The sequence below is a fragment of the Ammospiza nelsoni genome, chromosome 20, assembly GCF_027579445.1.
Source record: "Ammospiza nelsoni isolate bAmmNel1 chromosome 20, bAmmNel1.pri, whole genome shotgun sequence".
In the NCBI taxonomy this organism is placed as follows: Eukaryota; Metazoa; Chordata; class Aves; order Passeriformes; family Passerellidae; genus Ammospiza; species Ammospiza nelsoni.
This window is the reverse complement of record NC_080652.1, coordinates 9,820,429-9,847,085: the sequence shown is the minus strand read 5'-3', so window position 1 is coordinate 9,847,085 and position 26,657 is coordinate 9,820,429. Positions and strand designations below refer to the sequence as shown.

The following is a 26,657-nucleotide window of genomic DNA, read 5'->3' as shown; positions in this document are numbered from 1 at the left end:
TCCTGGTCAGTGACAAAACTCTCCTTGGAGGACAAGGTTAACGATGGCTTTACTTCTGAGCTGAGTGATGGATGGGGTGATGACGGGGTGGTGGTGGGTGGGGGGTGGCTAGCTTTTCTCCTCCCCTTCTTAAAACAAACAAACAAAAAAAGAAAAAAAACCAAAAAAAAAACCAAAAAAAAAAAAGGAAAGGAAAGGGAAAAAAAAAAAAGAAAAAGCTACAATCTTATAGACTAACCTCAGGAATATCAAAAAAGGAGCCCAATATTTTTTTAAGTAGGTCGCCACAGACCTAGTCGTTTACAGTATAACGAATGCGATTATTTCCTTCATAAATTTTAAATACAAGCAGAATAAAAATCACATTTTTTTCAGGCAACAGTAGCAGTTCAGTAGGTAAGTGGCTTGATCACATTTTTTTTTGTTTGTTTCATATTAGTAATGCATGCAAGCAGCTTTAGTATTACAGATCCCTTATAGGTGATGAAATGTTTGCTCTCTCTATAAAGTCCCTCCGTAAGTACCATCCTGTCTCCTCACGGGGGTCTCGGGCCGGCTGGAGGAGCCCGAGCCCTGCTCGAAGGGTTGGGGGGTGCTTTGGGTTTCTGATGCCACGGCCTCGGTGGCAGCCGCCTCCTGGATGACGGAGCCGCCGCCCTCGGCGTCCTCGCCCTGCTCGAAGGACTGGCTGGACCCGTTGCTGAGCTCCACGTTCACCGTGCTAGTTCTCAGGGCTACGATAGTCCCCGCCTCGCTCCTCCTCTCTGCATAGATGCGCTGCTCGAAGGGCTGCGCCGCGCCGGGCTGGAAGTCGGGCTCCAGGGGGACAGTGTTTGTGGAGGAGCCCATGACGCTGCGGTACATCTCCATCCCCTCGGGCAGCATGGACTTGATCTTGGGCAGCCAGCGCTTGCGCACGCGCCGCGCGTTGGTGCACATGTCGGCCGCGATCACGTTCATCTCGCTCTCCTTAAAGCTCGGGGCAAAGTTCTGACAGTACACTGCAAAGACAGGGAGACACGGGGCTCAGCCTTCGGGGCCAGGGACACAAAGGGGAGCCTGGACAGAGCACGGCTTCACCCACGGGCCTGAGCTCTCCACACTGACAGAGCTCCTCGGCTGGAGACAACCAGGAAGGTACGGACAAGAGGGGACAACCAGGAAGGTGTGAACAAGAAGGAACAACCAGGAAGGTGTGAACAAGAAGGAACAACCAGGAGGTGTGAACAAGAAGGAACAACCAGGAAGGAACAACCAGGAAGGTATGAACAAGAAGGGACAACCAGGAAGGTATGAACAAGAAGGAACAACCAGGAAGGTATGAACAAGGAGGAACAACCAAAAAGGTATGAACAAGAAGGGACAACCAGGAACAAGAAGGGACAACCAGGAAGGTACGAACAAGAAGGACCAGGAAGGCATGAACAAGAAGGAACAACCAAGAAGGTACGAACAAGGAGGAACAACCAAAAAGGTATGAACAAGAAGGGACAATCAGGAACAAAAAGGGAGAACCAGGAAGGTATGAACACCCCAGAATGGCCCCTGTCGCAGATATGTTTTATGAAAAATCCTTTTGCTAGGATCTTTTCCCCTGAGAAGCTGAGAGGCCTCAGAAATGAAATGTGAACAGTAATTATCTGCTGCTGTGGAATGCAACGGGTGATCTGTGATTGGTCTCATGTGGTTGTTTTCAATTAATGGCCAATCACAGTCTGGCTGTCTCGGACTCTCCGCTCGGTCACAAGATTTTATTATCATTCCATTCCTTTCCTTTCCTTGCTAGCCTTCTGACAAAATCTTTTCTTCTATTCTTTAGTATAGTTTTAATATATCATTTTAATATAATATATATCATAAGATAATAAATCAGCTTTCTGAAACACAGAGTCAAGATTCTCATCTCTTCTCCTACCAACACCACCACAGGGCCCTCACTGCATGGGGACCCCCACAGCCACAGGAGATGGCCAAACCAGAGGTGGACACACAAAAGATCCCACAAACTCCCCGTTAATGGCTCCTAAACCCCCAGCACTGCAAATGTCAGAGCTGAGGGGCTGCCCCAGGGAATGTCCTCTGCCTGTCCCTCTCCTCACACCATCCCTGTGTGGCCCTGGCTGCTCCAGCATCCATCCCAGTGCTGGCACATGCCCTGGGAGCTGCAGCAGCCCTGCAATCCCTCGTGCCCTGCTCTCTGCAGGAGCCAAGCACCTGATGTTGTGGGGCAGCATCCAAGGAACTGCCATGGTGAATAACTGTCAGCTAAAGCTCCTGCACAGGGACAAATCCAGGCAGGAGGAACCCATCCCATACCCTGGCACACAGCAGCAATGCCCTTCCAGCCCCTCTCAGGAAGGATCAGGGCTGCAAAGTGCAGAGTTGGGACTCTCTAGGATAAAACTGCCAACAGGGAGCTGACTCCGCCATGTTCAACCACTTTACTGAACATCTGCCCTCTTCTCCCTTTCCCCCAGATGCCACAGATCTGCCAGGGCAGCTGGAAGGCCCCTGCACTTTACAATTAGGGAGGGGAAAGATTTCTCTCCCAAATCTTAAAAACTAAATGAGAAAAACTGCTTAAGAGTTTTGTTCTCCAGCACAGTAATATTTACACATAGATTTACTCCCCAGAATTCAGCCAGGCTGAGAGAACACAGTGATTTTCACTGCAGTTGAAGCCCATGGCAAACAGATCTTTCTGAACCCTTTGGGGTTTCCTCCAGCAACTCCTGTCCCAAAACACTACAGGTGACTGAGTGGGAAGTGGCTGATGGAGAGCAGATCCCACCCACATCTTCTCTGGGCAACGATGTAAACTAAAAAATAAATTGATTTTCCTAGAACTTAATTCCACCATTACCACACAACAGAGTGCCCTTCCCTGCCCAGGGCTGGGCCATGCTGTCCCACCCCAGCAGCAGAACACCCCTCTCCTTACATTTGACTGCATTGAGGACCCTGCTGTCCAAGGGCTTCCTGCTGGGATCGCTCGTGGAGGACCTGATTCCAGTTCCACAGCTGTTGGCAAGAGTGTTCCTGCGGGGAGGCAAAGGATACAATAGAATATATATCATAAAATAATAAATCAGCTTTCTGATTCATTATTTATATTTATATTTATAAGGGACATCCTGGGAGAGGGGACCAGGGCACAGCCACTCCCTGCCCTCCTCCCTTCAGACCCTGGAGGCATCACCAGGATTTTCATGTGAGGAGTGGGAAATGTGCATGGAAATGGAATAAAGTCCTCAAGCATCACTAAGAAAATGCACAGAGCTGAGTGCAGAGGACGAGGCACTCCTGAGCCAGGGTTAAACCCCTGGAGGTGAAGGAGCAGGGAAGGGATGCCCTGGCAGAGCACGAGGAGCAGCAGGACGGGACAGGACAGGACAGGACGTACCGATCGAAGAAGGTGGCCAGGAGACGTCTGAGCAGGACCTTGTGTTTGACACCAGCACATAAATGGCAATTCATCAGCTGCCCCCGGGTGATGTAAACACCTGAGCCTGCAAGGGGGAGAGGGAAATCCAAAATGAGCCCCTGACACAGCCACAGAGCCACCCCTGAGGCACCCACAGCTCCTCCTCTTCACCTGCTGCAACAAGGACAGAGGGGTTCCTGGAGAATCCTGACAAATCCTTGGAGCCTTGGCGAGTCCCAGGCAATAACAACTCCTAATTTTATCTGTACAGACAGGAGGTCTATGGGAATCAAATGAAAGGATTCCTATTTTCTCACCAATGCACACCGTGCAAGGCTTGCACTGTGATTTGATATGTACAGATCAGATTATTTATTTTTTCTGAAGCAAGAAAACCCCAATCCATTTGGCCTTTTCTTTTTTTTTTTTTTTTTTTTTTTTTTTTTTTTTTTTTTTTTTCTCCAGTGCAAGGCTGCAGAACACAGAGTTGGAAATGAAAGAAAAAGCCCATCCAGCACAGAAAGAGGTACTTGGTTACAGAATCTAACTGCTTTCAAAACCCCAGCCCATCACCTCTTGGTACCTCTGGTGAGCAGGGAATTTTCCTTCTAATGCACAGCAACTGCTGCCTTTGAAGCTGCTGCCTTTAAGGATGTTTTCTGGAAGAAAAAGGAACCCTGTGCAAAGCAGCTGGACATGTCCAGAGGTCTGGCAGTACTTTAGAGCAGGTTTTATATCAAACCTTTTTACTCAGCTCACAGACCAGCCTGCTCCTGCATCAGCACTGCTTCCAGGGAGAGGTCATCCCATTTTTCAAGCAGAAGGTTTTCGTGTTTGCTTTTAATTAAGATTAAATAATGGGTCATAGCTGGATCCAGAACACACTCTGTTCTGGAGATATAAAACATCTGCTGGAGCAGCAACATCTCCTCCTGGATTTCCAGGGAAGAGATTGTCCCTGACCTTGTGGATGCAGCCCCTGGGGTGACCCTCTGCACCTCCCCTGGCTGCACCAGGGGCACCCCAGGACCCTGCTCCTGCCCAGAACCCAGCATCCCTCTGCATCTCTGGCCATGCCACTGTCACCAGAAATCCTCTTTGTATTCTCTTCCATCTAATGAGTTTTTTTAGTCTTGTTTTGTTGTTTTTTTTTTTTTGAGTAACAGCCTCAGCCCCTCCCTCAGATGTGCTGTGCTGACTGCAAGCCTTGTTAAAGACCTTTTTCAGAGAGGGCTGCTTGAGTTTGCTGAATCAACTATAGCATGAAAAACCAGAAACAAAAGGAAAACACTCCCACTTGGAGAGTTGAGGAAAACTTTCACAGCAGGATCAGGCCCCCCCCTCCAGGTCTGAGACAGGAATTAGGGGAGTTTATTTTGTATTTTAAGAGATAAGGCATCAGAGCAAACACCAGCCATCACTGAGGGGAACTTCACTTTAATAAATGAAAAATAACCAGGCAGCCACTATCGGTTAGTGATATTAATCTGCTTTTTTCCAGATTGAAAAATGTAAATCAAGCAGAGTTGCCTCAAACCAATTTGCAGCTCTCACTGTGAAAATAACTGCACCACTTGATGGTTTTAAGAAGTCTCACATTAAATGGAAATGGGTACAAGATGAATATTCCAGATCCAAAATAAATACTTGTGGTTGTAAGCTGTGCTTTGCCTTCCATCAAAGTCCTGTCCTCCATCAGCTGCAAACCTTTGTGGGCATCCCCTGAAATCCTGATTCCGTCTCCAGAATGAAAATGAAGTCATGCTACTCACCAAGAGAGAAATGACTGCAAGGGAAGAAGAACTGATTTGGATGGACTGTGCTGCCACATGTCCCTTTTGGGGCTTTGCAGGGATCAATTAAACCTCCCCACCTGGGCACGTCTGGGATGTCCTGCCCAGTCATCCCCACACAGCCACATCTAAGGGAAAAACCCACAGCCAGCCCACTGCAAAGTAAAGCTGGGGGGAACTTCTAAAAGCAGAATATTATTATTATGATTATTATGATTATTATCACTGGAATTCGACCCGGTCACTCCAGTTAAACACTTTCTGTGCAGTGCTGGGTGTGCCTGGGATGCCACAGCCACCTGGTTTCACTCCTCCAGCTCTACGTTCTCTAAACAGAACTTCTTCCACCTCACACTGGCCAGAAATCTTTCCTAGAGAAGGAGTAAATTCTCCCAATATTGTAAATTCCCCCCAAAATGAAAACAAAGAAGAAAGGATCAAACCCAATTCCTTCTCCTCCTGCTGCAGTTTTTGACCACTTAGTAAATTTATAAAGAAATTTTACAGGTTTTTCAAAGCTTGTTCATTGACACAGATTTTATCTCCCTTGCTTTGTAAATCTTATAATGTGGCAATTTTTGAGTGGGGGTTGTTGGGCTTTTAGATCTGTGATTCTAAATGAAAACACACTCACTGCAGCCACACCAAGCAGGAAGAACACAAGCTGCAGAATTCAATTAAAATGCTAAATTAATTCAATTGAATAAATCCTGTTAATGACACATTTTTCTGTCAGCAAATTAGAGGAAACTCGGAACTTTCCAAAAAACGCTTGGTGACGAATAATCCAGAAAGACACAGCAAGGGCACACGAGACGGAGAGCACAGCTCCAGAAGGGGAACAGCAGCAACCCAGAGGTATTCCAAGGAAATTCCAAGGTACTCCAAGGAAAATCTACCTGCAACGAGCTCGAGTTTCTCGCCAGGGTCCCCCTCGGAGTAGAGCTTGGGGTGGCAGCGATAGCCGATCTGGCTGATGAGGCTGGCAGGGAGCGCCACCAGGTCCCGCCGGATCAGCACGCACGAGCGGTTCTCCAGGGGGATCTGCTCTGCCTTCTCCTGGGCCACTGCAAAACGGAAGGGGAAAACCATTAAAATAACCTGTCATGATGCTACAGGAGGTCAGGCTTTGATTTCTTCACGCAGCAATTGGAAATTTTCCCCCCACGGGGCAGGTGACACCTGAAAACTTGGGAAAACCCCCTGGTCTCCCCCTCCACAGCAGCCTCAGCTTCTGCAGAAAGGGATCCTCAGAATCTAATTATGATTTAACATCTCCTGGGTCAATAATTTGTGAAAATGGACAGCTCTGTTCAGCTGACATCACTCTGCACGCAGAGCTGCAGCCCCACACATCCCAGGAGGGTGGCAGGAATTTCACCAGGGCTTCTAAACAGTGAACTGATGAACACCTGCAGCAGTTCCATCATTACTTCCCTTGATGGTTTTTCATGCTGAAGTTAAAATCCAGACCCTGCAGACACCTCTGCTCTGAGAAGGGTCACCAGAGCCTCTCTGTGCACCCACCAGCCACCTCCAGCCCACCTTCTGTTCCTCTGCCTCTGCAGGCCAGCTTTTCCTCTCAGTAACAAAAGAAGCCCCCATCAACAAGGCAAAATATGTTATTATGAGGTAGCTTGAAAACAAAAATACCAGATTTTTCCAACCCTCTCTGATGCACCATCTCCAGAGCCCAGCACTGCCCAGGAGCAACCAGCAACATGGAAAAGCTGAAATACTGGGCTGTCCTGCCAACACCTCCAAACCTGGGCATTGTGGGCACACAGGGGATTGGTTTCTAAAGCACATTTACAGTCCAAGACCACCAGATTGCTTAAAATGACAATTTTTGACAGCAACGAGGGCTGACCATGCACATCAACTTCAGAACATGGTGGGAACATCCCCAGGGCTGAACTGCAGCCCAGCTCTGCCACGATCCACCTTTTTCCCCCAAAACTGTTTGATAACATGACAAGTGCCACGTACAAACCCCAACCCAGCTCTGTGCTCAAAACCTATGCACACTGAGAGAGCAGAAACCCCAGCAAGGAGCATTTCTGAACTCAAAACCTGCTCCAGAGGTGTCTTTCCCTGCGATTATCCCCGAGTTCTGGGTTCACTTTTCCTCCCTGCAGATAAAATAACAAGTTTTGCAGAGCTGTTGCTCAGTAACCCAGGGTGATGGCTCGGGGACAAAGGGAGCAGTGTTCTGTTCTAAGTAGGACATGGCCACGGTGCCCTGCTGGGCTGGGGCATCCCATGGAGGCTCTGGGGCATCCCCACCCTCAGGACATGGGCTGGATGGCTCCCTCTGGCCCTGAGGAATGGCAGGAGGGGTTCTGGAATGGCAGGAGGGTGGTCCCTGCTCAGGGATATACAACCCAACAGCAGCAGAACAACTCACAGGGTGGTTTTAAACTCTTTGTGCCATCACAGCCCCATCACCAGTGGGAAATCTGTGCATTGACACTCCCAGCTGCAATATCCCCAGCATTCCCAGACCCAGCTGGAGATGGGGCTCAGCTCCCACTGAGGGAGAATCTCAAAGATCACCCCTATTTTGAGGCTTTTAGAGTGATAAGCAAACCATATCCCATTAAATACTGATATTTTCAGCTTAAATAAACCAAAACCAAAGGGACAGTGGGTATGGGGGAGCCAGTCCTGCTCTGCTGTCCTTCCCTGGCAAGGCAGGGCCACCAGGGCAGGAAGGGACACCTCAGTCATCTCCCAGAGGCAAAATTTTACTCAGAGGTAAAATTAAATACACAACCCCTAGGAGCTGTATATGTGACCTACACAATCCCACCTCAGCAGGGGGCTCTGCCCAGGTTATTAAAAAATCACTAAAAATATTAAAAATATTAGCAATTATTAAAAATTATTAAAAACTGAATTCTTAATACTTCATTTTTACTTTAACCAATGGCTCAGGTCGAAAGCACCCACAATATCCAACAGCACCATGCTTCAAAAACCAAACTAAAATTCAGCCAAAAAGACCAAGCACAACTCAACCTACTGCTGGATTTTGGTTACATCTGTCCTGCTGGCTCACTGTCCATAAATCTCTTATAAAAAACAGCCATGAATCATTTTGGGGGGCTTTGCTTCCATTCAAGCATTAGCAGAAAATCAACGATACCAAACAAAAAGAGGTTTGGGGCTTTCAGTGGCACCTCAGTTGAGCAGATAGCAATCAGTTATGTAAAGGAGCAGGACACAAGAGCCACTCTGGTGCCATGTTTCCACAGAAAGCCACTCTGTTTGGCCTTTCTGCTCCACAGAACAGGAGAGTATTTGCTTCTAATTAATTTGTGTCTTCAGAGGGCAGCGGCTCCTTCCCTTTGAATGAAAGGGCAAACAATGGGAAGTATTGTTAAATACAGTTTTGTTCCTGAACAAGAAAGGAGCTCCCAGCCAGCAGAGAGGGGCAGGAAATCATTACAGAGGAAGCCACCAGAGCTGCCAGCCAAACACTGGAATATTTGATTCATTTGGATGTATGCTTTTATCCCAAACTTAGCTGGAGGCTGCAGCTGCAACAGGTGGTGCAGAATGGAAAAACTCATTTTCCTGGATTTTTCGGGCCGAAGAAACAGCCTCAAACCAACTCACTGGTCCATGCTCCATGGCTCCAGGCTGTGCATGATGCTGGGGCACGTGTCCTCCTCATCCCTAAAACAAACTCCAGAGATCCCTCACAGCCCCTTAGTGCTGAGCCCACGATGGTTGGGTGACATTGGGATTTCTGCACGTCCCACCTGAGATTTGCTGGGGATGGGCTGCTCAGGTGAGTGCCTGGGGATTGCTGGACACACACCTGGCCCCAGCGCTCACTCATCTCCTTACTTCCTGACAATCCAAACAGCAAAACGAGTCACTAACCCCAATTCCCACCAGTTTGGGTTCTCCAAACGGCACATAAACATCAGGGTGCTCCTGTGGGTAAGAAACAACTGCTGCTGGTTTAGGAATGGGATTGGGAGATACAGAGAGATCAGAGTGATGGAGCCTCACCCAAAAACTGATCTTCACAGAGTCCCAACATACAACCACACATCTCAAACCCTGAGAGAACCCATCTCCACCTGCTCCACCATGGATGATCCTTTTCTGTACACAGCAAAAAGTCTCTTTTCAAACAGCAATATTTTAACATTTCTCTCCCACCAGCCTATTTTCCACTGGCAGTGGGACCACCTCAGAAATATCTTCCCTCCACAGCCTCAGCATCCCCAGCATCTGCTGCAGATGTAAACCTGGAGCAGAGGACACACGCAAGCACCCTGGGACAGATCCATCACAGAGTCCCAACGGGGAGAGTTTACATTTCCCAAATAGTACATTTATACCAACGTACTGAAATGTAGCCTTTGATTTGTGACCTATTTATACAGGGAGGTAATCTGGAATTAGTATAGGAAAAATATTACTGGTTTATAAATACCCCTATCTTGCCTTCGCCTCAGATCTCAGCCAGGAGTGAAACATCTGCCAGCCTAAAATTAAACATCTGTGGTTCAGAGGGAGGAAAATGGGGCTGGCAGTTTAATGCCAAAAAAGGCCAGAGGCTGAGTGCCCCCAGCCTGGGGCTCAGCTCTGGCTGTGGCAGGGTCAGGATGGGGCACTGCCACCACAGAGCCCTCAGCCTGGAAAACACCTCCAAAACCAGCACATCCAACCTGTGCCCAGTCCCCACCTTGTCCCATGAAGACACACAGGCTTTCAGCACTTTGCAGGTGTCTGAATCCCTCCGCAAAAGCCAAAGTGCTCTGGTGGATACTGACACAGCCCTCGACCGCTTCATTCCCTAAAAATCCACGAGCTGTTTGCTGCTGAGCATCCTCCTGTGCACAGGCTGGTCCCTCAGGAGCAGGGGGAGCTGGCAGGAGCAGGGGCTGTCCCTGCAGTGGCAGCCAGCTGCTCCATCCCGCTGCAATTCCTGCCGTGATTTGTGATTCACGCGGCCGCAGCGCGGGATGCTGCACGGGCTGCACCATTTGGGATTCTGGGCTGTTCCCTGCCCTCTTTCCTTACTGTCAGGAATCAGAGGCCAGGAGAGAGAACTATTCTCTCAGCTAATTACCACAACTATTCTATAATGGCTATTTTAGATGAATTTTTAATGAAGTGTGCTCTTGTCAGTTCAGGATTTCATAACTTTCAAGTCCAGCCTTTACATTCCAGCCGTTTGCTGCATCAAGATTTTCCCTTTTCCCTGCAAACCGGTGCAGCAGGAGCAGGGGAGGAGGACGGACCCTTGCACAACTTCGCTGGTGCCTGTCAAAATTAAATTAACTGCATCTGCTCAGCAGAGAGCTGACTGACAAGAACGTGGCTCAGTGCAGAAAAGCGCCGAGCATCTGCAAGTCCTGCTGAAACCCACTTCAGCTCGGGCCCACGACGCTGTAATTAACAGGGATAAAAATACTTTGCTTTTGTTTAATATTTTCTGGAGTTGTGCGTTCCTCAGATCAGATGCTGGAAACCTCATTAAGTCTCGCTCGTGTTCTCGAGGCCCACATGTTCTCCACACCCAGACCTAGTTCTGGAGCAAGGAGCCATTTTACCGCAGTGCTCCCAGCCTGGCACGGCAAACGTGGCCACCAAACCTGCCCAGAGCTTGGGGGGAAACTGAGGCAGCTTTCCCCCTCTGCCAGCTGCCGCCCTGCCTGCCAACACCTGAGCCTGACCCTCCTGTGTTTATCATGCTGCTCCTTCTGCAGGTCCAACACTTGTCCTGGTCCCTCACAGCAGTGCCACCGCTGCAGGCGGCACCAGCTTCTTCTCCCAGGGCTCCTCCAGGAGGAAACAGCCTCAAACTGTGCCAGAAAAGGTTCAGGTTGGACAAAAGGAGGAATTTCTTCATGGAAAAGGTGTTCAGGCATGGGAAGGGGCTGCCCAGGGAGGTTTTGGAGTGCCCACCCCTGGACGTGCCCAAGGATGCGACACTCAGTGCTCTTGGTGGTGTTTGGTCAAAGTTTGATCTTGGAGACCTTTTCCAACCTTAATGATTTGGAGATGAGGATCTGATCCAGCTTTGGAGATTCAGAATGGCTCTGACTACAAAAAGGGGTGAAGAAAATAAATTAAAAACCCCCAGCTTTGGGGCAAGAAGAGGATTGGTGACCCCTCCAAGGCTGGTGGGTGATGCTGAAGGCAGGTGAGGAGCTCAGTCCACCTCAGCAGCTTCAGATGGGGAATAAAAATGCATAGAAAAAGAAGGAAAAAATTCCAGCAACCCTCTCTGAAATTCAGAGCTTCGTCTGCTCTGCTCCTCTTTGGCTTTGTTTTTGTTTTCACAAACAGGGCTCTTGGAAACCTTGGCAATGCCTGGTTTAAAGGGCTCCCCCTCCCCCAGGGCTTTGTGAGGCTGTGGGATCTCCATGCCAGGAGCAGGATTAGCTGCCTTCTCTCTTCCATCTCACAGTTTCATTATTCTGCACCTTTTGAGAGGGTACAGTTTATCCCGAGTAATTAAAACACAGTTAGCTCTACAAGTCCCAACCATAATGGAACAGCTTAGGTTTTACTTTTTGTAATCTCTCTTTTGCATGCCCTCTTTTCCAGGAAGCCTGATACCTATAGCTGCCTTATTTCAAACAGGAAACTCCCCCGAAAGGTGCGGGTGGGGAAGAGGAATTTCAGCAGAAATGTGGGATATTTAGAGCCTTACAACCTGCCTCTTCCCTGCATGGCCTCAGCATCACCACCTGCTTCCCCCTACAGAAAACAAGCAGGAGAACTTGGCTGTGGCACAAGGGCTGCAGCATCTCCAGTGACACCTGAGAAAGCTGCTTGGATTTTCACTTTTCCAGCTGGGATGATTCCTGTCCAGCATGGATCAGGGGCAGCCTCAGAGCTGCTGCTGCACCATCCCCAGGCTGGTGCTGTCCTTGCCTTCTGAATTGGTTCTGTTCTGCTCCTGCAGGAACTGGCCCCGTGACAGGGATGGAAAACACACTCCAAGGGCATGATCCCACTGCTCTGAGGAACAACTGAAGGCAAACACTCATTGCTCACCACAGGTTCTACAGGGAAAAGCAAAATAAACCCAAAACAAGTGGGCAACACACAATCCTGTTCAGTCTGGCTCCAACAGCAGCCATGGAGGAGACCTGACCTTGTCCAACCCCGGATCCCACTCCTCTCCTGCCCCATCCCAACCACTGAAGCAGGACAGGGAGAGGCTAATTTGAGGCTAATTTCCTACAACTGCTTGTCCACTTCTCCTAACAAATATTTCTAATATTAAAATAGTAAATTCACTGTTTTCCTCCTTTTTCATATGGCTTAGTGAAAAAACACCATGGAAAATTCTGCTTATCTGTTCACTGTCTGGCAGGGGACGTGGCAAGAGGATGCTGAGGGGATGGGATGGGATGGGATGGGATGGGATGGGATGGGATGGGATGGGATGGGATGGGATGGGATGGGATGGGATGGGATGGGATGGGACAGTGTGTTGGGGTGAGCCCACTCTCAGTACTAAGGAAGCCTACCTGTTTTATGCAACAAAAATTGTCCTATTTGCCAAATCTTGTTCCTTGGTGAAGACTAAAGTCAAATGGCTTTGAGGAGAGCTCGTCAATGAACCAGAGTTAAAATATTTGCAGCATCAGTGCAGCAATCCCAGGAGGCAGAGCAGGGGAAGCAGCTCCAGGGGAGGGGATGCTGCCTGCAGCCACAGCCAGGGGGAAGATGTCCCTCCCTGGGGAGCTCCTGAGGACCAAAGCTGCTGCCACAAACACCTGCAGCTCCCACAAGGAGGCCTCTGTGAGGCTGAGCTTCCATGGGGGACACTGCCAGCTCCACCTGTGTGGGGTGCTGGGAGCTGCTTCCACAGGGGATGCTCACAGGACAGCACCCAGGGGCATCTCCCCCTGGAACTGTGCCCCTGGACCTGCAGCCCTGTCCTGGCTCCTCAGGAGGGTCTGAGCCCTGCAAGGCGCCAGGAAAACAGGCTGTGTGCCCAAGGAAGTGGGAGGGAAAGGAGCTCTCGTGTCCCTGTGCCCACTCTGGGGCTGAGCAGCAGCTCCCAGCCAAGCAGCACCAAAGAGAAGCAGCCTCCTCTGTCTGAGGCCCGTCAAGGGATTCACACTCAGCCCTTAATCCTAAATTCTGGAAGGACAGCAGGGTTTTACTTAGTTCTGGGCACTAATGGGGAAATAAAAGAACAGGAAGCCCCAAAAATGCTTTTTCATTTCTAACAGTGATGTGTGGGACAAGAAGAGAGGGGCACTTCAGGGAGTGGGGAGAAAAATCCATCTTTCCTTCCTGTTGCAGATATTCCTAATTAACTTCAACAAAAATTATTTCATTTATATTCTCCCTTCCTCCAAATATCCCGTGCTCATCACTTTTTTGGAAACTCTCATTCTAAAAACCCAGGACAGAAGACAGCTCCCAGAGTGACCACCTGGCCCTGGGCCAAGAGGATGACCCACAGCAGGTTTGCTCAGCCATCACCTCAGGATGGATGCCACCACCACAGGGCTCATGCAGCCACCAGGCTCCTCACTGGCGGCCTCAGCTAAAAAGCAAAGGCTGAGCTGAGCCTGGTGGATGATGCAGCCTCTCATCTAAAGAATGAGAGGCACCGAGACATCAGTACCAAGCCCACCACATGGGCAAAAACCAACAAATGAAACCCCCAAAGACCAAAACCCGGTGACCAACCCAAATCTGCCCACAGTAGCTGGACGAGGCCCACATAACCCCATAAAGGGAGCAGAAAACCCAAGCAGAGAGAGCCATCCATTACCAGAGTAACCTCCCGAGGACTTGATGTACATCTGCCCGTACTGCTCCTCCACCATGGTGTCGTAGGCCTCGTCGTCCTCCTCGTCCTCCTCGTTGTGGTAGGAGGTGGGGCTGTCGGTGGTGGGGATGCTGCTGGCGCCGGGGCTGGTGCGTTCCCCCTGCGAGTACTGCACCTGCTGCACGTTGGGCAGCAGCGTGGCCAGGTTGGGCACCCCGTAGTAGGAGACTCGGGACAGCTTCAGGGGCCCCGCGCTGGCACCGGCGCCGCCGGGCCCGTCCCGGGCACCGGGCTCCAGGGGCCGCTTGCCGGGCAGGCCGGGCAGGGCCTGCAGCTCCAGGTTCTCGTGTTTGACGCGCGTGAGCAGCGGGATGGGCATGGAGGGGGACATGACGTAGGGCGCAGAGGCCGACTGCAGCTGGTTGCAGGGGCTCTGCGGCTCCGAGCTGGGGTCTTCGATCATGGTGGTCTGAGAGTCACAGTGCGGGGAGCTGACCTTGAACATCAAGTCCGTGCCTTTCTCCACGATGTGCTGGATCTGCAGGAAGCCCGCCGTGTACATCACCACCAGCTGCTCGCTCGCCGCCATGGTCAGCTTGCCGGTGTAGCAGAAGGAGAGGATCTGCTGGAAGCAGGCCGGGGGGACGGTGCCCGGCAGCTCGAAGGCGTTTTTGCTGTTCCCACTGAACAAGTCTCGGAAGTAGAGGCTGCTGGCGGCCAGCACCGCCCGGTGAGCCTTGAAGGCTTGGCCCTTCACCACGATGGAGACATCGCAGTAGAGCCCCAGCAGGCGCTGCTCGTTCAGGCAGCCCAGAACGGTGTTCCCGAAGTTGGGAATCTCTATGTGCAACATCTGCGACATGGCTCAGGGTCGGCCGGAGCTCCTCAGACATTCAATGCAGGAATATCCAAAGTAGGGCACATCTGAAAAACGGAGAAGGCGGGGGAGAGAGGAACAAGGTTTTTAGACAGTTCACCAAAGGCAGGCAGGAGCACAGGAACCCACCTCACCCGACATCAAAGGCTCCAAGGCGAGCTCCCAGAGCCAAGGCGGAAAAGCGATCGCTTGCAAAAATCATTTATCGATGGTTTTGAGCAGCCTTGGGAATGCCACTGGTGGATGGCAAAGGATATTTCAAAAAAAAAGCAAGTATTTCCTTCAAGTTGTGGTCTGTTTAAATAAGCACCACTGATTTATTCCCTCGGGGGTTTTTACTTCATGCAGGAAAATCTGAACGATAATGGGAGAGAACAGTAAAGCAAACGAAAGGCAGTCACACAGATCTCGGTAGCATTATATAAGAAACACAACAACCAGCAGCTATGTTGAAACTACAGAAAAGATATTTATAAAACAATGTGCCATTCTGCCCGAAATAAATACAGGATTCTGCCGGAGCGAGAGCTCCCAGGAAAAAGCACTTTGAAAAGCAATCTTCCCATTTGCACCAGAAAGAGGGAGCGTTTCAACAGTTAAACCCCTTCTCAACAGATTTATCCTCCAACAAAACGAGGCTTATCTGCAAATTAAGCCAGATATTTGAGCCCCAATAAAACAAACCAACGTGCCTGCCGCAGCGAGCCGCCTACCAAGTTGTCTTCTTATTTTCCTCCCCCAGACGCCGAGCGGGGCAGGGGCAGCCCCAGCCCGGCCCCCGGTGCCGCCGGTACCGGCAGCGCGGACCCTCGGCAGCCCGGCCCGGCCGCTCTCCAGGGCCAGCTGTACCTTTTGGCCATGGGCAGGATTGCTGCTCCGGCTCCCTGGAGCAGAGCCTGGCGCTGGGAGGGCGCTGGGAGTGCGCAGAGCCCGAGCAGGTAACGCTGGTGCAGCCGAAACTCCAGCGGAGCAAATCACTGCGGATGCACCGAGCCCAGACCCCCCCGCGCCGCCTCCCCAAACAGTCCCGGAGATTCAAAATCCTGCAACACCACTCAAAAAAACTACCTTTAACTAATACTGAAAGCGCAGAACAACGATTTTTTTTTTTTTAAATTAAAAAAAAAAATTAGAAGTTTATCTGAGAAAGATTAAAAAAAAAATATCTCTGGAAAGAAAATAATAACCCACAAAGAGCTGCTCTGTTCCCATTGCCGAGGGGAAAAAAAAAAAAAACAGTCCTATCTGCAAGGCCACGGGGTAACAGGAAGAAAAGGGAACACACTCGGAGCCAATTTAATTGTATCTGCATGGTTAAAAAAAAAAAAAAAAAGGAAAAAAAAAAATTCTTCCAAGCGAGGAAGTTCGCGGTGCCTTCGCCTGGCCCGGAGCGAACACGAACGTACCTTGAGCAGCGGCCGCTGCCGAGGGGCTCCGGAGCCCGGGGGAGGGGGAAAATAAAATATAGTATCAAGCGCTAGGTTTGTATCTGCTGGAGCTCGAGCTTTTACCAAGTCAAATCTCCCCGGCAGCGCACAGCATCTAAATGAATAGGCCGGATGCAGATTAACATTCAGGCTGCTCTCTGCAATGAATAGAGCCCTTTGATTAGGGACCTGAAGTAAATGCCAGTTTCAAACCGAAGCTTTAAAAACAGAGAAATATCAGTGCCAGAGGAATGCTCTCAGTGTTGGTACAAGACAGACTTTTGATGAGTCACTGCAATGCAAACAAAGATGGCAGAAATACTGTACTGTATGCTGATGAAATGCTTAGTGGTGCCACGGCAACTGAGACAGGTTTTAAATTTATAGTGCAGTTTTGCATATGAATTACGCTGTAAACTGCCTCCCCTGCCATCTAGTACATCCAGAGTGTCAAAGCATTTAAACTATTCCAAACAGTCTGCAGAGCTGGCACTGCTGCTGGTTAACTCCTGCGGCCAGGGGAAGGCAGGGAGCAGGGCTGGGGAGCATCCCCTGCATCCCCCCCAGCACCCTCCTGTGCCCCCTGCATCCCCACAGCATCTTCCTGCATCCTGAGCATCCCCCTGCATCTCCAAGCATCTCCCCAGCATCCTCCTGCATCACCCCTGCACCCCCCCAGCATCCTCCTGCACTACCCCCACATGCCCCCAGCATCCTCCTGCATCCCTCCATCATCCTCTGCAACCCCTCAACAACCCCTGCACCCCCCAGCATCCTCCCACCTGGCCCAGCATCCCACCCCAAGAGCACCTGCCCAAAAGCACAGCTTTGGGAATGCCCAAATCTGCCCAAAATCAAGGTGCTTCTTGGGCAGCCACAGTCCTGCTTCCTGTCCCCCCCTCCAGATCCCCCACACCCCCCAATACAAGAAAGCCTTTCAAATGCAGGAAAAATGTTTACCCCTTGGGGAAAGCTTCTTTCAGTCTGTGGCTGAATCCACTAAAAGCAAATCCATTTGCTTAAGTAATGAAATCCCAGTCACATTGTCTCCTGGATTCAGATTTTAAATTACCTTCGCATTTATTGAGCATGTTTGGTGCTTTTTTCTGGGAAAGAGGGTGGGGCCTCCCTTTGCTTATTTCTCCCTTGCCCAGAGCATTTTTTCCTTGTGCCACTGGCCTCGGGTTTGGTTTGATTGCTGTGCTCTGATGGTCACACACAGTTAAAATCCCAGGGATGAGAGGTGAGGCCATCCCCAGAGCAGGATGACTGCAGGGAGCACGGGGCTGGTGATGCTCCAGCCTGACCTTCCCTCCTGATCCTGCTCACAGCTCCACTTCCACACCCTCAGGGATGTTTGGTGCATGAGGTTCAAGCCCAGGGCAGGGAAGTGCTGCTCTCCCGGATTTGCCCCAAACTGCCCCAAATCCCAGAGGACCTGCAGCCCCACAGAGCCTGGAGAGCCCCATGCTCCCATTCCCCGCCTTGGGAATGCTCACCACCCTCACCCAAACCCCTCAGGAGGCCACTGGGGTCCCTGCCTGGTGCTGCTGAGAGGGCACCAAGGTCACATCCCACGAGGAGATCAGAGGTGACACCACAACAACCAAGCTGAGAGGCCAAAACCTCTCCCAGGCACGACAGCGCTCACCTGTGCAAATGGAATCTACCCGGGCAAACAAAGATCCACTCTGGGTCTGTGCAAATTACTGAGGAAAACCCGAGTTACAGAAAAAACATCACTGCTCAGGCACCTAAGGGAGCCTCATAATTCCATGAGGATGGGAAGAACAGGGGTGGAGAAGGATTTCCTCCTCTTCCCTTCCAGGAAGGGCTCCCTCAGAGCAGGAGAAGACACCAGGGAGGCCTTGGATGGACCCAGCAGGGCAGGATGTGTGGGACCAGCCAAGGACAGCTCGGTAGCACACAACAAGCCAAACTTAAAATAAATATCAATTATTAATATTACTTAGAATTTGCTCTATAAACAAACAGGATTGTCTGGAGGAACCCCTGTTTCTCCCTAAAGGCACCAAATTGGGCTGGTTTAGGGAATGTTTTAAGCCAAGGAGAAGCAACAAAGTGCCCCAGCATCCCAAATCTTTGGCAAACCTCAGATAAAACCTCTCAGGAGATGCTGCACACAATTGGTCCCTCCCAAAATGCAGTTCCCAGGGAAATGGGGGGGAAGTAACAGCTCGGTTTAGGAAGAGCATCAAGGAACACAGCAAAGCCACACAAGGAAGCTGCAGAAGCCCAAACCACCCCAATAAACCATCAGCCAGGACTGCTGGAATATTCCCTTCTTCCTCCCTCTGCCCCTTCCTTTTTATGACCAGAATACACCAAGAAAGCCTCCCAAAACCCAACCCAAAACCACCAAAAACCCCAAATCGTGAAGAAATAAAATAAAACAGTCTTGAAAGCCCAGGAGAACCTGCTCAGCACCAAACCTCGCATTCCCTAAAAACAACAGCAACAAAAAGCTACTGTGATTAGACAGCAAATGCAATAAAGCTTGATAATTTCTAACTTTAAAATCCCTCTATTAAATATGATAATTTTTCTTTTAAATAGAGCACCAAGAGACCTTTGAAGGGTTTGAAATGGCTTCAGCCCATCTGACACAGGAAGAGCTGTGCTGCAGGAGAAATGACCTTTGCAATTACAGATGTAAACTGTATATTTCCAATCTCATCTCCCAAGCTGAGCTGTGTCCCAAGGTGCAGGAGGAGCCCCCAGCATGACCAACAGCCCAAAAAATCCAGTCCCCTTTGGCCTGGAGTGTCCTACAGGTGACAGACCATCAACAGGACATCTCCAAATGGGAAAACCTGGATAAAACTGGATTAAAACCAGACAAACATCCCCCACCTTGATCATTTTACATATGTGACCATTCAAGCAAAAACATCATTTTGTTTTCTGATGGCAGCCTCTTTCTCCAGGAGGATAATTTGTACATCTCTGCCTGATTTTTGTAAAGTCATAGCCTTTGTCACAAGATGTTCATAAAAAATGCAGCTGTTATTTGAGACAACTTCCAGGAGAGTTTGGGAATTCTCAGTTTCTGCATTCATCTGCTTTGGGGGAAAGAAAAAAAGCAGGTTTGCTCTTTTCCAAACTAATTCCCTGCTCTGAGGCCTGAAAGGTCAGGGCGAGGCGACAGCAACAAAGGGAAAAAGCATCGACCTAGAATGAGATGCTGCCATCAGAGCTCCCCCAGGAGTAATCAGAAATAATTAGATAATGTATTTAAATTGGCTTTTTTTTTTTTTTCTCAGCCAAACAACAGAGAGACTGGGTGGAGAATCATTCCCCCAAAGCCCCCCAAAAATCCTGCAGCTCCCCAGGAAGGTGAGCTGGGACAGGGACAAAGGGACAGGGACCCTCTGGGGGTGGGAGACAAAGCAGCCAAAGGCTCCAAGCCCCCCAGCCAAAGCCCCAGGAAAGAAAAGAGCTGAAAAGTCCTGCCCTTGAAGGCCCCAAAGGGTCAAAGGAAACTTCCCTTTCTTCTGTAAATGAGGAGAGAGTGGGGGAAAATCCCACCCTTGGATTTGAGGCTGGCAGGGGGTCCCCAAAGCCACCCAATCCCCCAGGCACGGGGGTGGCACCTGCCCTGCTCTCACTGCAGGGTTTTGGGGGTTATTTCCCCATTTTTTAATGCAAAGGAAATGTAAAAGCCCAGGGGAAAATATGCAACAGCTCACTGCAAACTCGGTGGCCAAGTGTCATCATTGCCCGAGCACGGAGATGCTGTAATGCCTCAAATAAAATAGAGACTTAAATAAAATAGTTTGGTAAACTAAAGAGTTAAATAAAATAAACAGCCAAATAAAATGCACTTCAGGTCCAGGCTGAGCATATTCCCCCCACCTCTGCATCACAGGCTGTGCCAGGGAGCCAAACAGCCAAAAAGCAAAGTCTGCACCCCCACCCCAACAACTGAGCATCCCCTTTCCAGGTGAGAAAATCCAGGAGGGGAAGGGAGAGGGATTGGAGCACGGGTCTGGATTCCTGCACAGGGGGGAGAAAACAAGGTTAAGTTCAGTAATCAAATGGCAATGAGCCTCCTCTCCTGCAGCACTGGTATCTGCAGCTCCAAAGTATTTATTTTTGAAATGCTGCAAGTGGCAAGCGGCGCGGACAGACCCTATTTTTAGTGTAGCAGCCAGTGGCAATGGGTGAAAGAAGATTATTTCTGCCTTATTAAGAGCAGAAAGTGAATTTGCAAATATTACTCAGTAACACACGGGCAGCCCCCACGCAGCAGACACGCAGCACGGAGCCACCACGGCTCCAGAGTTCACACAGAAAGTGCAGCCCCAGAGGCTGGGCAGGGGAAAACAGGGAGGGGAAAAGGTGGAAAAGTGAATTAAAATCCTGCTGATGGTGCAGCTCAGGAGGTGTGGGCAGCCCCACTGCCAGGGGATGGGGACTGGGTGCTCAGTTTGGGACCCTGGCACTGTCCTGGGGGCTCTCCCTGGGGACCAAGCTCCAAACATCTCCCGTGGGGAGCTGGCACAGCCCTGAGGGGTCTCTCTGAAGATCCTGGCACAGGCACAGGGATGGATGCCAGGACAGCCCTGAGGGGTCTCTGCCCAGGGACCCTGGCACAGCCCCAAGCATCTCTCCATGGGGACCCTGGTACAGTTCCGAGGGTCTCACCCCAATCCTCTGGCACAGCCCCGAGGGTCACTTTGTGGAGACCCCAGAACAGCCCCAGGGTATCTCCTAGTCATTCTGCACAGCTCCAAGGGGTCTCTTTACGGGGACCCCATGACAGTCTCGGGGGTCTCTCCCCCAGTTCCCCATCACAACCCCGAGGGTCTCTCCCCAATCCCCATCACAAGACCGAGGGTCTCTTTGCAGGGACCCCGCACAGCCCAGTGTCCCCCTGGTGCCAGCGCAGCTCCGAGGGTCTCTCCCCAGTCCCCTGCAAGGTCCTGAGGATCTCTCCCCAGTCCCTGGCACAGCCCCGAGGGTCTCTCTCCAGTTCCCCATCACAGCCCCGAGGGTTTCTCCCCAGTCCCTGGCACAGCCCCGAGGGTCTCCCCCAATCCCCATCACAGTTCCGAGGGTCTCCCCCAGTTCCCCATCATCATAGCCCTGAGGGTCTCTTTGCAGGGACCCTGCACAGCCCTGTGTCCCCCCCCAGTTCCCCATCAGAGCCCCGAGGGTCTCTCCCCAATCCTTGACACAGCCCCGAGGGTCTCTCTGCAGGGACCCCATCCCTACCCCGAGGGTCTTTCCCCAATCCGTCATCACTGTCCCGAGGGTCTCTCCCCAATCCCCATCACAATCCCAAGGGTCTCTCCAGTCCCCCATCACAGTCCCCAGGGTCTGTCCCCAATCCCCATCACTGCCCCGGGGGTCTCTCCCCAGTGCCCATCACTGCCCCGAGGGTCTCTTTGCAGGGACCCCATCACAGTCCCCAGGGTCTCTCCCCAATCCCCATCACTGCCTCGGGGGTCTCTCCCCAATCCCCATCACAGTCCCCAGGGTCTGTCCCCAATCCCCATCACTGCCCCGGGGGTCTGTCCCCAGTGCCCATCACTGCCCCGGGGGTCTCATTGCAGGGACCCCATCACTGCCCCGGGGGTCTGTCCCCAGTGCCCATCACCGAGGGTCTCTCCAGTCCCCCACCACAGTCCCCAGGGTCTCTTTGCAGGACCCTGCCCAGCCCCGTGTCCCTCCCCGGCAGCCCGGCTCTGTCCGTCTGTCCTGCTGCAAGGTGAGTCACCGTCCCCGGGAGCACCGCGGCTCCTCGAGGTCACCCACCCGGCAGCAGCTCCCCAAGTGCCGTCATTCAGCCAAGGCAAAGCGTGCTTTTGCCATTATTATTTAATTAGGCTTTTTTTTTTTTTTTCCTCTTTCCCCCTTCCCTAACACTGATCTTAAGAGCTCTCAAAGCAAAGAGAAGCAAAAATAGAAAATGCAACATTTTAATTTTTTTTTTCCCCTCTCTCTCTCTCAGATTGCTGCAAGGGGAAGGGAGAAGGGAGAGAGACATGGCTAGAAAATACAATTATTCTGCAGAACGGAGTATTTTGCCATCTAATAAAAAGTCAAGACCCCGAGTAAGTTATGGCCACAGGAAAGCACAGAGCACCCCATCACCCTGCCTGCAGCATCCCATCACAAGCACTAATTCCCATCCGTAACACATCAAAAAAGACAAGTGCCATGCTGAATCCTATTCTCCTCACTCCTGGTACACAACAGCAGAGCTAGCAATATATAACATGCATGACTCAGTCCTAGCACCGTGCCACTACGGAACAGAAAGCTTTAAAATAAAGTAAATATCTTAAAAGGTCAATTAAAAAAAGCTTACAAAACATCAGACGCTGCTTCTCGCTAGAGCTCATTACCTAGTATGGTGGAGCTGCCTGTGTGTTTTTTTTTCTTGTGCAAGTTAGTCTGTGAGTCAGCATTAACACACATGAGAACATCAGGAATACTGCCTAGTTCTGATGCAATGGAGGTTGTAAAAAAAAAAAAAAAAGAAGAAGAAGAAGAAATCGCACTCGGTTTGGACAGGAGCCTGTAATTCAATTGCCTTTACTTTTCAATTACTGCATAGCCTACCCTGACCAACCTGCAGAGGGGAAGGAAACTTTGCTTACATCTCTGTCTTAAAATTAATGACTTTTACTTTTGGCTACAGCTTATTCTCCCTGCTTAAAAAAAAAAAAAAAAAAGACATAGTATAATTAACCCTTCAAGGGCAGCTGAGCCCGAGCAGCAATTGGGATCTTTGTGGTTTTGCAGGAATTTCAGGGCTGCCAAAAAGTTCTGGTGAAGGGAGACATTTATGCATTAAACTTTTAATACTCAATAAAGCAAAGCTACAATTGCATCTGAGCTTGATCTTTAATGGAAAGAGAAGCTTGCAGACAAGGGGAGTTGGAGACTGCAGAAATTTAACTCTGCACTTCTGGGCTCAGACAGGCAACTACGAGACTGCACAGAAGCTTCTTCAAAAATGAGGGGCTTGGTCATCCAGCAAAACCCCTGAGAAATCCAAAATTGGTGACACGAGCTGGCCACCCCAGCCTGACACCCATCTTGCCCAGACAGTGCTAAAAATCTGCTTTTGTTATATACTGCATTTACTGTTTGTAGTGCAGCAAAAAATTCCCTGTCCCCCATTTCCCTGGGGGGAAAACCAGACTGATCCCTATTTCCAGGAGCATTAAGTACATGAGTTTTCATTTCTGCCTCCTCTCCTCCTGCAGCAAAACCCCTCACTGGGGGTAACACACTGTGCCCAAAGCTTCAGAATGTGCCTATTTCTGTATCACACCCTAAACCACCCCCAGACAACACTGCAGCCCAGAATATTGTATTATATATGCACTGCTGATGATTATAGATATGAAACGTTATAATATAGATGATGTATGATCAATATATTGGTTTTATATATATATATTATATGCTAAACTATGTCCACCAATATCTGACAAGTCCTGAGCTGCTGGGAGAGCCCCCTAAAATCTGGTTTTTTTAATCTCTGCAGCAGAGAGAGGTCAGAGGTTGGAGTGAGAAAGTCTCCCCAGTGCTCACAACCTGAGCTGGTCCCACACCAACAAACCCCCAAAAATATAAACATGTCTATGTAATTCATATGGACTCAAAATCCAGTGAAACACAAAAAATGCCAAACCCCAGTTTAGTTTGCTGGTTGTTTTCATGAGCAGACACAAACGCTGCAAAACCCTTTCTTCTTTCCAAGTATAAATACTTATTAATGCTGATTAACCAACACAGAAGCCTCTAATATTAGAGATCAATCACTTCTGCAGCCTCTCCTGCAGGCAAGGGTCTGTCTCAAACCAGCATGAGCCTGGTGGGGTTATTTTTCCTTAAGCATGTGGGATACTTGAATACAGATGAATTGAGTTTTAAAGGAAAAAAAAAAAACCCAAGCAGCAACTTCTGGGCCAAGTTCTTGTGTGCCAAACTTTTCAACTGCCACAGCACAGCTCGACAGTGTTTCAAAAGAATTTAAGCACTGTTTTGAATACTGCTGACAATCTTCCTCATCAAAATTTGTAATTTAAATACCTCAAATCTGAAAAGCACGCTCCCTGGGGCATGCTTCATTCTCCCTCCCCAAGCCCCATTTGGAATAAAACCCATTGCTTTCTGCAGCTGGCAGGGTTTTCCCCCCTCCTGCAGCCCCCCAGCATCCCAGAGGGATCCCAGCAGGGCAGCCCTGGATGGAGCCTCTGTGTGCACCCCAGAACACACAGCACCCTTCCCCTTTCACAGCTCTCCAGGCTGCTCTAGAGATAAAACCAGCCACTGGTTCAGAGATAACATCAGTCACTGGTTTAGAGATAAAATCACTGATTTAGAGCCAAGTCAAATCAGTGACTTAGGGCTAACACCAGTTAGTGATTTAGGGCTAAAACCAGTTAGTGATTGAAAGCTAAAACTAGTCAGTGATTTAGAGTTAAAACCAGTGACTGATTTAGGGCCAAAACCAGTGACTGATTTAGGGCTAAAACCAGTACCTGGTTTAGGGCTAAAGCCAGTTAGTGATTTAGAGTTAAAACCAGTAACCGATTTAGGGCTAAAACCAGTAACTGATTCAGGGCTAAAACCAGTAACTGATTTAGAATTAAAACCAGTTGCTGATTGAGAATTAAACCCAGTGACTGATTTAGGGCTAAAACCAGTGCCTGATTTAGGGCTAAAGCCAGTTAGTGATTTAGAATTAAAACCAGTGACCAATTTAAAGCTAAAACCAGTGACTGATTCAGGGCTAAAACCAGTGACTGATTCAGGGCTAAAACCAGTTGCTGATTTAGAATTAACCCCAGTCACTGATTTAAAGCTCAAAGCAGGCTGTCCTGACTCCTACCCCCAGAAGGGGTTAATCCAAGGAGCCCCATTCCCACCCTCTGCTCTCCAGTGGGTGAGATGCTCCTTCAGACGTGTCAATAACCCCCCAAATAATTCCCTAACCCCAGAGGAGCAGCTGAAGGAATGCCTTGGGGTGGCAGTGCCGGGGGAGCAGCAGCTCCATTTTGGCAGGATTTGTGTTTAAGATTCCCTCCCATGGCTGCAAAGCACCTTGAAAGGTCGGCGAGCGCTTTCATATTCTCGCATCCATCGCCGGCGCTGCCGCAGACGGAACGGATTGACCTAGACAAGAACTGCAAGAGCCTCGCTGAAATAATCCATCAGCAGCCCTCAGCTGCAGCCTCCTTTGTCATGGGAACGCTGGGGAATCTCACCTACCTACTGCAGCCGAGAGGGGCTGGAGAGCCTTTAAATCCCAGCCCTGCTCTCCTGGGATGCAACCAGAGCCGGGCGAGCCGGCACGCAGCGCCGATCCCTCCATGTTCCAGAGCCTGTGCCCATTACCCAACTCATTAAAGACAGTGATACTTTGTAACACACTCTAATCTTTAATATTCATAGCTTGCTTCATTTGCATATCATGCCATAAATAGTTGGAGCAGAGGTAAAACACAAAGCGCTCCACTTGCATTTCTAATTACGCCTAAAATCAAATGTAAATCACAACACAGCCAAGACACAGAAAATATTAAATTTGCTGGCTCTCAGTTAAAAATTTTTAAACACCCCCCCTCCCCAATCATGCTCACAAACCCAATTATTTTTAAAAAGAAAAATCAAAGGGGCTCACGCTGTCTGTTTTCAAAGAGGAGCTGACACATCCCAGCCCCAGCCCTGGTGAGGGACTCAGCCCATCTCCCCAAAACCACCCCAAAACCACCCCAAAACCCTGCCCTGCCCTTCCCACGGGGCTGGGCTGCAGCTGCCCATTTAACCTTGCTCTCTGGAGGAACACCAGGAGCCTTCTGCTCCGGGGTGCCTGGGAAAGCTGATCTCAGGCAAAGGAGGCAAATTTGAGACATCAGCTCAAACCTGAACTTGTGCTAATTGGGCTGGCTGGAGGTCAAGGCTTTGGGTTTGGGAGAGGGAAGGAGAAAGCCCTGGGGCTGGGAGCTGCTCAGTCTCCGGGTTTAATGAAATGAGGGAAGTTTTGGGGTGCTGGCACTCAGCAGCTCCGTGTCCAGAAGGAAACAAACAATTCCTGCTCACAATGTACCAAAAGCAGGCAGAGGCAGCACAGGCTGTTCCTCTCTGCTGTGCTTTCTCCTGGAACATGGAAGAGCCCTCAGAGGCAGGAGCTGCCTCACAATGGGACACCAGTCCTGTGGAAAAGGTTCAAGACCCCATTCCACCCCTGCCAGGGAAAGGTTTGGCATCAGTGAGCCCTGTGCTCTCTCCAGACACATCCCAAATATCAGCCCTTTGTATGGCAGCTGCAGCAAACGCACCTGCCACCCCCAGAAAGGATCCTGGGGAATGATGTGGGGCTGGC

The 26,657-nt window shown here is 50.0% G+C and overlaps 1 protein-coding gene across 1 annotated transcript in view; it reads right to left on the bottom strand.

The window, feature by feature from the left end:
* Positions 1 to 299: 299 nt before the first annotated feature.
* Positions 300 to 26,657, bottom strand: part of NACC2 (NACC family member 2) — a 49,684-nt gene continuing 23,326 nt past the window's right edge. Inside the window, exons 2-6 of the mRNA XM_059486483.1 lie at positions 13,988 to 14,908; positions 6,117 to 6,284; positions 3,404 to 3,509; positions 2,942 to 3,039; positions 300 to 1,001 (exon numbers count right to left, since the gene is read on the bottom strand). Of these exons, the coding sequence (XP_059342466.1) occupies positions 502 to 1,001; positions 2,942 to 3,039; positions 3,404 to 3,509; positions 6,117 to 6,284; positions 13,988 to 14,846 (1,731 nt within the window). The 5' untranslated portion in view covers positions 14,847 to 14,908 and the 3' untranslated portion in view covers positions 300 to 501. The remainder of the gene's footprint in view (positions 1,002 to 2,941; positions 3,040 to 3,403; positions 3,510 to 6,116; positions 6,285 to 13,987; positions 14,909 to 26,657) is intronic.